Source organism: Narcine bancroftii, chromosome 1, assembly GCF_036971445.1.
Source record: "Narcine bancroftii isolate sNarBan1 chromosome 1, sNarBan1.hap1, whole genome shotgun sequence".
NCBI lineage: Eukaryota > Metazoa > Chordata > Chondrichthyes > Torpediniformes > Narcinidae > Narcine > Narcine bancroftii.
In genome coordinates this window covers 250,797,665-250,810,577 of record NC_091469.1, presented here as the reverse complement: position 1 = coordinate 250,810,577, position 12,913 = coordinate 250,797,665, and the positions used below count along the sequence as shown (strand labels likewise).

Sequence of the window (12,913 nt, the reverse complement as noted above, 5' to 3'; positions counted from 1 at the left end):
TGGTAGAAAGATGGAACTGGCTGCTGAGGGTACTGATGAAAGCCTACATGATAGCAATGTTTAAGAGGCTTATAGACAGGAACACAAATATGCAGGAAATTAGATGTGGAACAGGTGCAGGCAGAAGAGATTTAGTTTAAGATGGGCTCATGTTCAGCACAGACATTGAAGGATGAAGAGCCTGTTTCTGTTCTATGTCTCTTCCCACATATTCCCTTTTCTCAGCTTTCCCACCCCCTCCCCCAAATTCCCTGCACTCTCCCACATTCTCATCTCCCTCCTACATTTCCTGTTCTCTCCCCCATAATCCCAGGTCTCCCACACATACCCAGGTCTCCCCAAAGACCCAAGGCGGAGTACTGAAAGACATCACAGGTAGAAAAGTTGCAATCTGCATCCATCGGACAAAGAGCTCCTCATCTGCCAGAAACCCATCTGCCAGAGAACCTCCTGAAAGATCAAAGGACACAGAAGGTAAGTCAATTGCTTTGCCGGAGATTGATTGAGCTCAAGACCAAAAACTGAAAAAGTGATTGCGTTTTGTCTGCTATGACACACGTGCACCTAGGTTGTGAGTTGGGGTACCTTGACATATGCTGAGTCAAAAGCACTCAGTGCACTGGACCTGGGTGGCATTTCATCACCATCAGTGATTAATGGGGTATCAGCTGCCTGGATCCTGTTACGTGAACTAAAACAAATTCTGGATATCTTCAACATACAAAAGAATAAGGAGGGAACTAGAATACAAAACTGGTTATTTAGGTAGAGAATTAAGGATTATGGTGCTAGCCACATGGTTGAAGGGAGAAAGTTTGGGATTACAACAAAGAGCAAGAGCAAGTCACCAAAGATCTTCTACCTCAGCACTATTTTCCTCCATTATCTCCACGTCCCTCAATTCCTTTAGTTCAGTAAGCTATCATTCTCTGGTTTGAAGGAACTAATTTTTCTCACCCACCAGGACTTTAACTTTGAAAGGATACAGAGATTCACGAGGATATTACCAGGGTTCATAGGGTTACCCAAAAGATGTTCATAAAATCTTGGGGTTTGCAAAAGGTGACAGTCTTTTCTCCAGGATAGCAGAGCCTAAAACTAAAGGACGTAGGACAAGATGAAAGGAAAATGATATAAAGAGGACCTAGGGACACCTTTGTCACACTGAAGGTGATGGTTATATGGAATAAGCTGCCAGAGGAAATAATAGAGGCGGGTAGAATTAAAATGTTTAAAAGATATTGGAGCAGGTACATGGATAGGAAACATTCAGAGGGATATGGACCAAATACAGGCAACTGAAACTAGCTTGGATTAATTTGATTGGCATAGACAAGTTGGGTTGAAGAGTTTCTTTACGTGCTGTAAAAGGCTATGATCAAGAAATTGAGAAGCCATGTAGGGTTCTTTCCTTCATCAAGGAAGAGAGGTTATGTTAGAAGTATAGACAATGTTTGTGGTCCATAGTTTGAGAAAGGTGCAGTTCTGATCATCACATTACAGGATAGATGTAATTGCAATGAAGAGGGCCTAGAGGAACTTCACATGGCTGTTGCCATGTTTGGAACAGTTCAATAGTGAAGCAAGATGATGAAGACAAGTGGTGTTTTCCTTGAACAGAAAATGTTGGGGGGGGTGGGGGGAGGAGGGAATGGGGGAAGATATAACTGAGAGGACACAGAATTTTATTTCCTTTACCTGAGCAGTCACAAGGCAGGGGGTTTAATTTTAAAGTAATTGGTAGAAGGATTAGCAGGGAGATGTGGAAAACATTCATGCCATAGATGGTTGGAGTTTGAAATTCATTGTCTAAAACAGTTGGAGAGGCAGGAACTTTCATCGCAGTTAGGGTAACATACTTGAAGAGTTCGGATTATCTGGACTGAACTATCTATTTTCTATGATGTAATCCTTATACCCTCATCTTGAGAAACAAAACTCTGCAGAAGCTGTGATTGTAGTGAAAACACAAAAGTTGGAGGAGCTCTCAGCAGGTCTCACCTGGTTTTTGCTCTTACCTTGAAGTGGGCTCAGGCCCAAAATGTTGGTTATATATCTACTCCCTATGGATGCTGTGTGATCTGGTGAATTCCAAAAAGAATTTTTGTCTTTTTACTACCCTCATATTTTTGAGCTTAATCCATAAAAATGGTTTGATTTGACCATAATGGGGGTGAGGGCAGGTCGCAAAACGGCAGGGAGTGTGGAGAAAAGGTAGAGGCTGGGAGGGGTGGTAAAAAAAAAAGGAGCGAGTGGAAAGATTGGAGAGTGACAAGACCATGAATGAATGAGTAGGGCTGTTGACACAAGATTAGCATCTTCAAGAATTCACACTAATATTACCTATAACATCTGGAATGAAGAAGCTGTATCCTAGTAAGCTGTAGTGAAGAATAGATGGAATGAGGCCCTTTAATCCTGCATGACTCCAGTCAGACTGTCGAGGTACCATTCGAACAAACACTGGCAAGTGAGCAGTCCTACAGCACACAGAAGAATCAAATGATCAAACCGGTCACATCTTCGATCGTTGAGTAATGCAATCCTCCATCAAATCACATCAAACATGATAAAGGAAATGAAGAAAGACTCCAAGAATAATGAGAAATCTGCTGTCTACTTGCTGTATCACCAAATGTAACCATGGGGAGAGGTAATTTATCAATCACATCTAGACAGGTTCTATGTAACAGCAACCAGATGGAGTCATTTCCTTGGTCTCTCAAAGCCCTTTCAGGTTTAGAATTCCCTTTCGAACACTACAATTGAATCAGTGTCGATTAATCCTCTGGCAGTGTTTTCTACACTATAACTACATGCTATGTAAAATTCTGTCTTTAATATCGTTTTTGGTTCATTGGAATTCCATCTTCAAATTCTCTGGTCCATCCACAGAAATGACATCATCCTGAATCTCTTCTCTACTAAAAGGTTTCACATTTCTTTCTCAGGCACCCAAAATTGGGCATAGTACTCAAGTTGTGGCCAAACTAGTGACGTGACCACATACTCCTGTACTCTGTATCACTGTGGTTAAAGCCCTTGGGTACAGTAACTCATGCACACAAGTTATATCATGGAGCAGGAAAAATAGGGAAATGCAGGGGCAAGAGGGCATTATACACATGAGAATTAAACAGGAGAGAAACTGTGTGCAAAGTTGAGTGGGCCATTCAGCAAAATTGCTCTTGATCTCAGTTACATCTTTTGGCATCCATTACAATGTTTAGCCCTCAACCCAATCCAAAATGAATACAAGTGCTTTTTGTATGAGTTTTACTGTGTTCCAGATGGTTGTTCAATTCTTATTAAATAACAGCAAACACACTGCACATATTAATCAGGCTGTGAAGCTCAACAAGGCATTATAGGAAACCATATCCCTGTTTTCACTGGGCAATACTTTGTTGCCCAACTCTCACTGCTTCATGGCATGGATTACAAGACCAAGGATCTAGTAAAGTACAATGCAGTGGAATCGTCCTATGCAACTGCCTCTCTGAAGTGCTCAATCTCCAGCCCTGATTACTCAGTGCTCAGTTCCAATTAAGTGGAGTTTATTGAGGATATAATGAACACAGAGCATAGAGGGAAACAGGTGAATGATTTTTTTTATTTTCAGAAGACATTTAATAAGGTGCCACAGAAAATACTTCGACACAAGAAGAGGATGTAAGGAACTGGGGGCTACTGCATTAGCATAGATAGAGGATTGGTTAACTAATTGAAGGCAGAGGGATGGGATAAAAGGTGTTTCTCTTGTTGGCAAAGTGGTGTGCTGCAGGGCCCACAACAGTTCATAATATACTGCAAAACCCTGGTAGTCAGCACCTTTGGTGATGGGCAGATGCCAGATGAGTATTTTCTGGTTGTTTGAGACTTACTCTTACAAGGCCTAACTAATACACTTGCATTGAATAAATAGTTTAAAAGACAAAAATACTAAACTGTACTTACACTGAACAAATGTCACTTGCATGAATATTAAACCTTAAAGCATTCTACTTTACTTTCAGAGTCACATTTTTTCCAAAATATTTAACCATCACTGCATCTGCAGATTCCTCCCCCTCCAGGAAGCCCAAAAGACAAACAATATCATTATAGACAATTAACACTTCCTCCCCCAAGTTTACAAATAAAGCCTCTAACTGGGATGACTCTTACTAAGGAGACACCTTAAGAGTGTTCCCAATGGCGAGCGGCCACAGCTAGCTTTTCAACCTGCCATTGGTGTTTCACACAACTTTATTTTAACAGCTGCTACAAGCAAAGCATGATCAAGGCATTCCACTGGCTGAGTATTTGCTCCCATCTTCAAAAGGTTTGTGTTGCTTCAGAGAACAGTTACTTTTACAATTTTAAACTTCCATATTTTACTTATTATTTTTTTCCCTTTTTTTTTGTCAGTTGCTTGAGGCTGCCAGTTGTTTGAATTCTGTATACCAAGAGTTTTGCTGTATATGCAAATGATTTGGAACAGAGGACTGAGTGTAGAGTATCCAAGTTTACTGATGGCACTAAATGGATGGAAAAAAATAAATTATGTAGAGGACACAGAGCCTGCAGAGAGATATAAATAGGATAAAAGGAATTGGCAAGGGTTTGGCAGATGGAGAACAATGTTGGTAAATGTGAGGTCAACCTTGTTGGAAGGAAAAATAAATCAGATGATGATTCAAATGGTAAAAGATTCCAGCATGTTGCTGTGCAGAGGACAACACAGGGAGTTGTCTGTGCTTGGACATGACTCACAGGAAGTTGGTTTGCAGATGCAACAGGTAATGTTCTGTTGCAACTGTTATCGAGTACTGTTGAGGCTGTAGTGGAGTACAGTGTGCAGTTCTGATCTCTTGACTTGAGAAATGATGTACTGGCTTTAGAGGTGGCACAGAAGAGGTTCAACAGGTTGATTTCAAAGATGAGGTGACTAGCCTATGAGGAGAGACTTTACTCTCATTGGATTCAGAAAAATCAGAAAGGATCTTATAGAAACATAAAATTATGAAAGGAATATACAAGGTAGAGGCAGGAACGTGGTTTCCACTTGTACCAGAGACTACTACTAAGGGACAGAAACTCAAAGTTCATTGGAGTAGATTTAGAATAGAGATGAGGAGGAACTCCTTCTCCCAGAGAGTAATGAAGTTGTGGAATTCTCTGCCCAAGGAAGCAGCAGAGGAAGCCTCATTAAATACATAAGACTGAGGTCCCCCACCCCCACCCTCCCCCCCCCCCCCTCCTCAGCCCCACATAGTTGTATAATTAACTGTTATGGGAGAAAACGCAAGTTTAGGAAGCGGAGTCCACGGCCAGATTAGACATTATCTTATTGAATGGCAGGTCAGACACAATGGGCCAGATGGGCGACTCCTTCACCTTTGTAATCAGTAGTCCCCAGCTTCCAGTCATACTCATTCCAGTCTACCATAGTCCCAGCATTGCAGTTCAAGTTTCACTTTCAGTCCTCAAACTCATTTTTATGGTCCTGTTTATTCTCTGCCAGTATCCTAGTTACTCAGAGTCACACTCTTTTCCCCATTCCCGGTGTTATTTACTCTCAGCCTCCAGTCCAAGTTGTTATTAGTCAGCCCTGACCATTCCCCATCCATAATTTTTGTTTTTTTTGTCCCATTTTGTTTATTCTCAGACTTTGGTGTAGGTAACTACTGATCAGTGGAGTGATTTTTAGACACACATACCTGGTAGCAGCTGATACAGTTGTTCCATTTCCCAACTTCTCAGCCAGCAGTGCAAATTGGTTGATGTAGTCATCGCCACACAATCGGCAGGAATGACGCTGTGCTTGCCCCATGTAGGGGCTTCCCACTCCAACCTCCAGGTTAACATAGTCGACCTCCAGCCTCTTCTGCAGGCTGTGGACCTGCTCAATGAACCAGTCCTGAGCCTCCTCGTTGCTGATGTTCAACTTCACTGCAAACTTCCCCTTCCATTTCATCAAGAAGGGCCCCTGGGCAAGACAAAAACACAGATGGGTTAAATGACATCAAATGCCACTGCACTGATTTTGGGGCAGTCAAGTGACACATGATAGTGAGAAAACTCAGTAAGCAAAGGAAACAGAAAATACTAAAAATATTCAGCTGTCCAGCCACCATCAGTGCAGTTAATAATGAAGGTAGATTTCTGATGCAAGGGTTTTAACTTTTCATAAGAAAATGCTGCATCTGATAAAGATATCAATCTTAAATATTTCTCCCTCCAGGAAGCTGCTTTAATATAATGAGGGTTTTCAGTATTCCCCTCAGCATTTCAGATTTTCATCATCCACAGCATTCTGCTTTTGCAAATGATGTTTGATTTGTATTCTGGAGGTAAAGATGCTGATGTCAGAATTCAGGGAGTTTATCCTTGCTAACCAAATTGTGGGTTTTACTTATGTCAGCCACCAGAGGGCAGCTAGCCTACATAAAGCCTAAATTTTCAGGTTCTCTGGCCAGAGTTGTCAAAATAGATGCTGAAGTGTAGGGTTACGGTTTCTGACTTCACAGGTCCCATCATTACTATTGAACACTCTCAAGAGCAGATAATGCATGGGTTACATGCAGAGTAAACAAACAACTAATGGTTAAACTTGTTTAATCTGACAAACGTAGGACTTTGATGGTGCCAAATAAGATTTTTTTAAGACCAAACTCACTTTAAAAAATGTACACAGCAGAATTATTTAATTTTTTTTAAAAAGTAAACCCTCTGGCAACGTGTGAAACAAGTTCCCAATAGGTTTAAAGGGAGCATGGGAAATATAAGCAGGCAAGTTTTAAAGCAGTGCAACTTTTATCAGAAAATGGTGGTGCCGGAGATGCTGTAACAGCAGCGTGGCCACTGGTGAGAACCAGGTGTCGGAACTGGAATTTAAGAGGGTGCTGAGGGCAAGAAGGATTCCTAAGTGCCCTGGAGCTGAAGGCTTCCCCATCGTGTCAGGTTTGGATTTGCGCTCGAGTTGCTGACGGTTTGCACTGAACTGGAGTCTTGTCCAGCTGCAGAGGACTTTTTTTTCCCCCTTTGATTGCAAGGAGCACCAATACTAATGGAAAATCTTTGTCTACCTTAAGGTAGACAAAAGGCAATTTTGTGTAATATTACATATCTGTTCTATTACATGACAATAAATAGTATCTGATGACTTTAAAAAGTGGACAGGAACCAGGGCCTTGACTCAAATATTGTCTGCCACTTCCAGACCATAGCTGAACATTGCCTGGGTCTTCATGAATACATCTTGAAAGGTTGTAAATAGATATCATGTAATTGTTACCAAAGATTCACACTTCTGGCATGATGGAAGGAAGACATTGGTGAAGCAATGGAATGTGGTTAGACCTCAGTCACTGCTCTGAGGAACTCTTGCAGTGACCTCAAAAAATTTAATTTTCCTTGGTGTGAGATACGGGTCTATGCATTGCAGCATTTTCCTCTTGATGCTCATTGACTTCAATTTTATACACAATCCTTGAAGTTGCATCAGAGAGCCCAGGTCAATGCCCTATTTTTCATTCTTGTTCTGTCTGTCTCCAAAGATGTTGTCTGACTCTCAATGTTTCCAGCATCTTCTGTTTTTTATTTCAGGTTTTCAGCATCAGGAATTTTTTTTTTTGCACTGCTATTTTCTCCTCAATGATGTGCTCTGTTAAATGTTGCCTTCATCTTGAAGGTATTCATTCTCAACCAAACTCTGGAATTCAGCTTTGCTCTGATTGGACAAGACTGCAATGAAATCTGGCCATACATAAACTGGGCATTAGTAAACAAATTAATAGCATTGGTCTGGACATCTTCCATTACTGAGCTGATTGCTAAATAGATCGATTGATCAGTATTTAGTCAGATTAGAATTGTCCTGCTACTTGTTGGTAGTATACACCTCGTCAATTTTCTATATTTTCAGGATTTTAACTGGACTGGAGCAGATAGGTTCAACGAGTTCTGGATCAAAGGCCTTCGGTACCAAGCCATGCTTTTTTCCTGGATGCAAAATATTTGCTGTATCCAGTGCTGTGTACTCCTGACATCATGTGAATTGAATCAGATTGGTTGAATCTGTGATGGTGAGAATTTTAAGAGGAAACCAAAATGGAGGGCCTATTCAACAATGCTGTCTGATAACATCATGCTGTCATGACATGGAAACAGTCTATGATGAGCTCCACGCACATGCCTGCTTTAATCTTTTATTCTTACTATATTCCTCCCAACACACTGATACTACCTACACACTCGAGCCATTTTACAGCAGCCAATTAATCCACCAATCAGCAGGTCTATAGGATAGATGATGAAAACCAGAACACCTTGCTCATCCACAGGAGGAACTTTCAAACTCCACACTGCTTTCTGATTAAACCTGGTCGCTTGAGCAGCAAAGCATTCTTAGCTCAGAATGCATGGAGTAATGCCTTGTTTTCTCATACAGAATTCCAGCATCGCTGTGGATGAGGATGATTTTGGAACTTCCTTCTCCTTCAGGCTGTTTAACTGTCCACTGAGATTGATGATTAGATATGACAAGACTGCAGAACATGACCTACTCCACGTTTTACAATGCTGATCAACACCTCCGTAGCTCTGTGTTGTAGCTTCTCCAGATAAGACATGCCTGCTGCTTCTCTCCATTGCATTCCTCATTGAACCAGGATTTGTTCTTAGATGACAGTAATTGTGGAATGAAGGAAATGCCTGACCACCAAGTTACAGATTGTGGTGGTGTACATGTCTCATGGATGCCCAGCTTTGAGCAGCAACATTGGTCCAGTGTCTACCCCATTCAGCAAGGGTGTCTTTAATAAGATGTGATTTTCTTTCCACTTGCATTGAGGGCAGAAGAAGCTGTCACAGTTGGGCTGCTGAGGCCAAGCAGAATCATCTATTTGGTCAGTTGACTGACAAACTACCAGGAAACCAAAGTCTGGCACTGCCTTCAGAATTCTATGAGCTCAGGACACTGAAGTCCCCCAAAAAGAGTACATTTTACACCTTTGCGGCTTTTCACCAGTGTTGCATTACAAGGTGGAGCACTGATTTGTCAGCTGAGAGAGGATGACAGCTGGTTATCAGAAATATCTTTTTCCTCATGTTTGGTCTGTTGCCATAAGAGTACCTAGGGTCTGGATTAATGCTGAGAAATTCCAAGGCTACTTCCTTCTGCCTAAATTCGACCTCTTCAGGTCACGAAGCAAAGCATGGGAAGCCCGTTGCCTGCTATCCAGATATGCTACGGTGAGAAGGGTCCCAGTAGAAGCTCTCTCTGAAGTCATCACCCTCAGTATAAAGACTTCAGGCAGAGAGTGTTGCAAAGAGCTGCCCTGTGCAATGGAGACATGGATTCTGAGACAGCCTGTAATCCCTATAGTTTGGACAAGTCTGGGATCCCTGCATATAGGGAATGGAGCAGATTTCTGCTGTTTGTGGAGTACCCAAAAGAGCTGTTCATCTGTTTGTGTCAGAGCACCTGATGCAGAAGGGTTAATCAGGTCAACCACCTTGTCAGTCTTCTCCTGGCCTGGCTAAGGTGGCATTTCACAGGTGAAAGCATAATCTGCTATAAGCTCTATCCACGTTAACCTCCATCCTCTCTTCTGAACTTACATTTGTGCCCAGCTGAGGGAGTAACGTGCAATACTCAAAAGTGCCCGAGAAACTCAGCAGGTCATGTAGCATCTATAGGAAGCAAAAGGTAACTAATTTTTCAAGCCAGAGCCCTTCAAGGTATGAGCAAAAAGCCAGGAAGTGCCTGAACAAAAAGGTGGAGGGAGGAGATGAGAGGAGGGAAGAAAGAACAGGTGGGGGGGGGTGGAAGACCAGAGGCAAGAAGTGATCAATGAATATGGGTGGGAGGGTAGAAGAGATAAAAGCTGAGAAGTGATAGGGAGAGAGGTAGCTCTTTAAATTGAGAGGGAAGGGATAGAGAGCTGGAAGAAAAAAGACAGAGGGATGGGGAAAGAGTGAGATATGGGGATAGGGCTTAACAGAAACTGGAGAGGTCAATGTTCATGCCATCTGGTTGGAGTGCCCAGACAGAATACAAGGTACTGTGGTATTCACTGGAGGCCTTTTTCAACCTTTGCGGAGGCAATGGCTTGCATCCTGCCAAAAATGATAACATTTTGATTATCTTAACATAATTTTATCAAAAACAAAAACTAAAACAAACTAAAAGGAGGTTGAGAAAATGGGTTTCCTTTGTATGTCTAGAACAAAGTGCCTCAGAGTGCTCCCCACTTTTACAATTCCTATCAGCTGTTCCATAGCCCAAGAAACTGATATTAGCATGTGCTCAGGCTAGGTGGTGAGCCCACCTTTCCTCAAGGTATTCAAAGTACCAGCTGTCATACAGATTGGACTTTAATGCTCTCATATGAACCATCCAGATGGCATAGAAAGACAACACTGATTAGGTAGCACAAAACATTTAACAGAATAAGACAGTGCAGTAATAAAACCAGAAAGTACTTGAGATCCATTTGCGGCTGATGGAAGACCAAGCCATAAATTCTCTCGCCCCTCTTGTAGAGTGCTTTGGAAATGATGGGAATCGATGCTCGTGAAAGGAGAGAGGGTGATGGACAATCTCAGCTGACGAAGGCCACGGTATCTGTTCTGTGACTGAAGCGTCTCGTCTACCTGCAAACAGAGAAGCACGTTGATTCAAAGACTGAAGGCAGACTGATAATCCAAGCACCCAGATACGATGGTGCAACAAAATGAATATGCAGGCCAATGCCTCTTCTCCTCTGCAATCAAACAAAGACACTTTCAGTGTTGCCGCAACTTTCTCCCTATTCTACAGGGCAGTCTCCATCTCAAGTGACGAGCCATCAATTGGAATTTATGTCAAACCCTACCTTAGATGACACCTCCACCCACCCATTCTCCTGCAAGGATGCCTTTCCTTCTCCCCATTTCTCCACCTCCACTGTATCTACTCTCAAGATAAAGCTTTCCATTGCAGGATATCTGAAATGCCTTCCTTTTTCAGACAAAGCAGCTTCCCCTCTACTTTAGTCAATAAAGCCATCTTCCATGCTTCCTAGAGCTCAAAGTTTTACTCTCATCCCCCTCCCTCTAAGCAGAACAGGGATATAGGTCCCCTAGTCCTAACCATTCACCCCACTATCCTATGCATCCAGTACGTCTTCTTTCATTTCTTGGCAGCTGCAACTAGACCCCACCACCAGCCAAATCTTTCCTCCAGTCTTCAGAAGGTCAACTCCCTTGTACATTCATCCTTCCCCACCCCTCTGCGGCTTCCAGTAATTTCCCTAGTGACACAGGAGGTGGAACACTTGTTCTAACATCTCCTCCCTCATCACCATCCAGGGACCAAAATAGCCATTCCACATGAGGTAAAGATTCACGTGTACCTCCTCCAATCTCATTAACTGCATTTGGTGCTCCCAATATAACTTCTCCCAGTGAGACCAAACGCAGACTTGGGACCATTTCTGGACCTTCTGGTTGCTACCATTTCAACTTCTCTACATATACCGACCTTCTCTACTGCCAAGGTGAGGCTCACAAACTAGAGCAATCATTCTCAACAGGGGCCTTGTATTTCAGTAAAAGGTTTGTTTTCTTTTCATTTCGTGTACAAAAGTTTAAAAAGTGTTATGTAGTCAACAGGAGAGAAGTATGGAACGAACCAAAACATGACAGTTTCGCAGGGAAGAGGTCCCATCAACTTTGAGCAGAGTCTTCAGGGGGCTATAACCAAAAAAAAAGTTGAGAATGGCTGAACTAGAGGAATCATATCCCAACTTCTGTATGTCCCATTTGCAGCCCAAATGGTATTAACTGAGAAATTTCCAGATTCAGATGTATTGTCGGAGTACATGCATGACATCACATACAACCCTGAAATTCTCTTTCCTGTGGGCGAGGCAGAATGATCACTTACTGCTAGTGCAAAAAAAACTGTACATAGCATATACCTGTAAACAAATAAAGAAATGTAAACATAATAAATGTAAACAAACTTACTGTGCAATACAGAGAATTTTTAAAAAATCAATAAAGCGTACAAGTAACTTCTGAAAGAACCTCAAGAGTTGAATAAATGTCAGAAAATTTCTTTGGAAAGGTAAGATGTTGAGGGTCTCTATAGAAAAATTAACTTGGAAATATGAATTGAGAGGCTTATAACTCCCTAATTTTAAAAATTATCAAGTAGCTCAGATAAGATTTCTTACTTTCTTTTTTGAAAAAGGAAATGAACATGGATAGGTGAAAATAGAATTGGATGAAATAGAAGAGAAGGCAGAGGACTTTATATATAAATAGGATGTGAAACTACTAACTGGCAAAAAGAAACCCCTTTGCTAAAACACAATCAATATTTGATGTAAAATAAATAGTAATATTGGAAGGGGGGTGGGCGTTTATTTCCCAAAACGTTTCTAACTCATAAAAGACTTGTACCTTGTACAATGGGCAGCCAAATTTTTGAACTTTGGTCTTGTAAAGGAATCTGATATATTGAAGATTGTTATGAAAGAGGACAAGTAATGTCATTTGAACAATTAAAAAAATAAGTATGAAATTCATTAACAATAATCTTCTGCTATTTTCAAATAAGAGCATATCTAAGGGATAAATTGGGCCCAACAATGTTTTCACCAAATTGTAGTGATGTGGTGACTCCGATTTGAAAGGGAAGTACAAAGAAATTTACTTCAGCAATCTATCTTTTACTTCAAATAGGAACCCCCAAATAGTCCAGGCAGAGATGGGAATCAGACTTCAATGTAAGAATAGATGAGGAAACATGGTCTGAACTATGATAGGATAGTATCACTAATACAATAAATACAAGATATAGATTAGTACAATATATCTCACACCACAGAAGCTAAATAAATTAAATTCAGACCAATGTTTTAGATGTGGCAAAGAGGTA

General features: G+C 41.4%; 1 protein-coding gene across 1 annotated transcript in view; it reads right to left on the bottom strand.

Annotated features, from left to right (window-relative positions):
* LOC138741061 (SITS-binding protein) overlaps positions 1–12,913 on the bottom strand; it is a 70,378-nt gene that overhangs the window by 12,322 nt on the left and 45,143 nt on the right. The window contains exons 5-8 of the mRNA XM_069894551.1: positions 10,471–10,641; positions 5,703–5,971; positions 2,344–2,480; positions 329–450 (exon numbers count right to left, since the gene is read on the bottom strand). Of these exons, the coding sequence (XP_069750652.1) occupies positions 329–450; positions 2,344–2,480; positions 5,703–5,971; positions 10,471–10,641 (699 nt within the window). The remainder of the gene's footprint in view (positions 1–328; positions 451–2,343; positions 2,481–5,702; positions 5,972–10,470; positions 10,642–12,913) is intronic.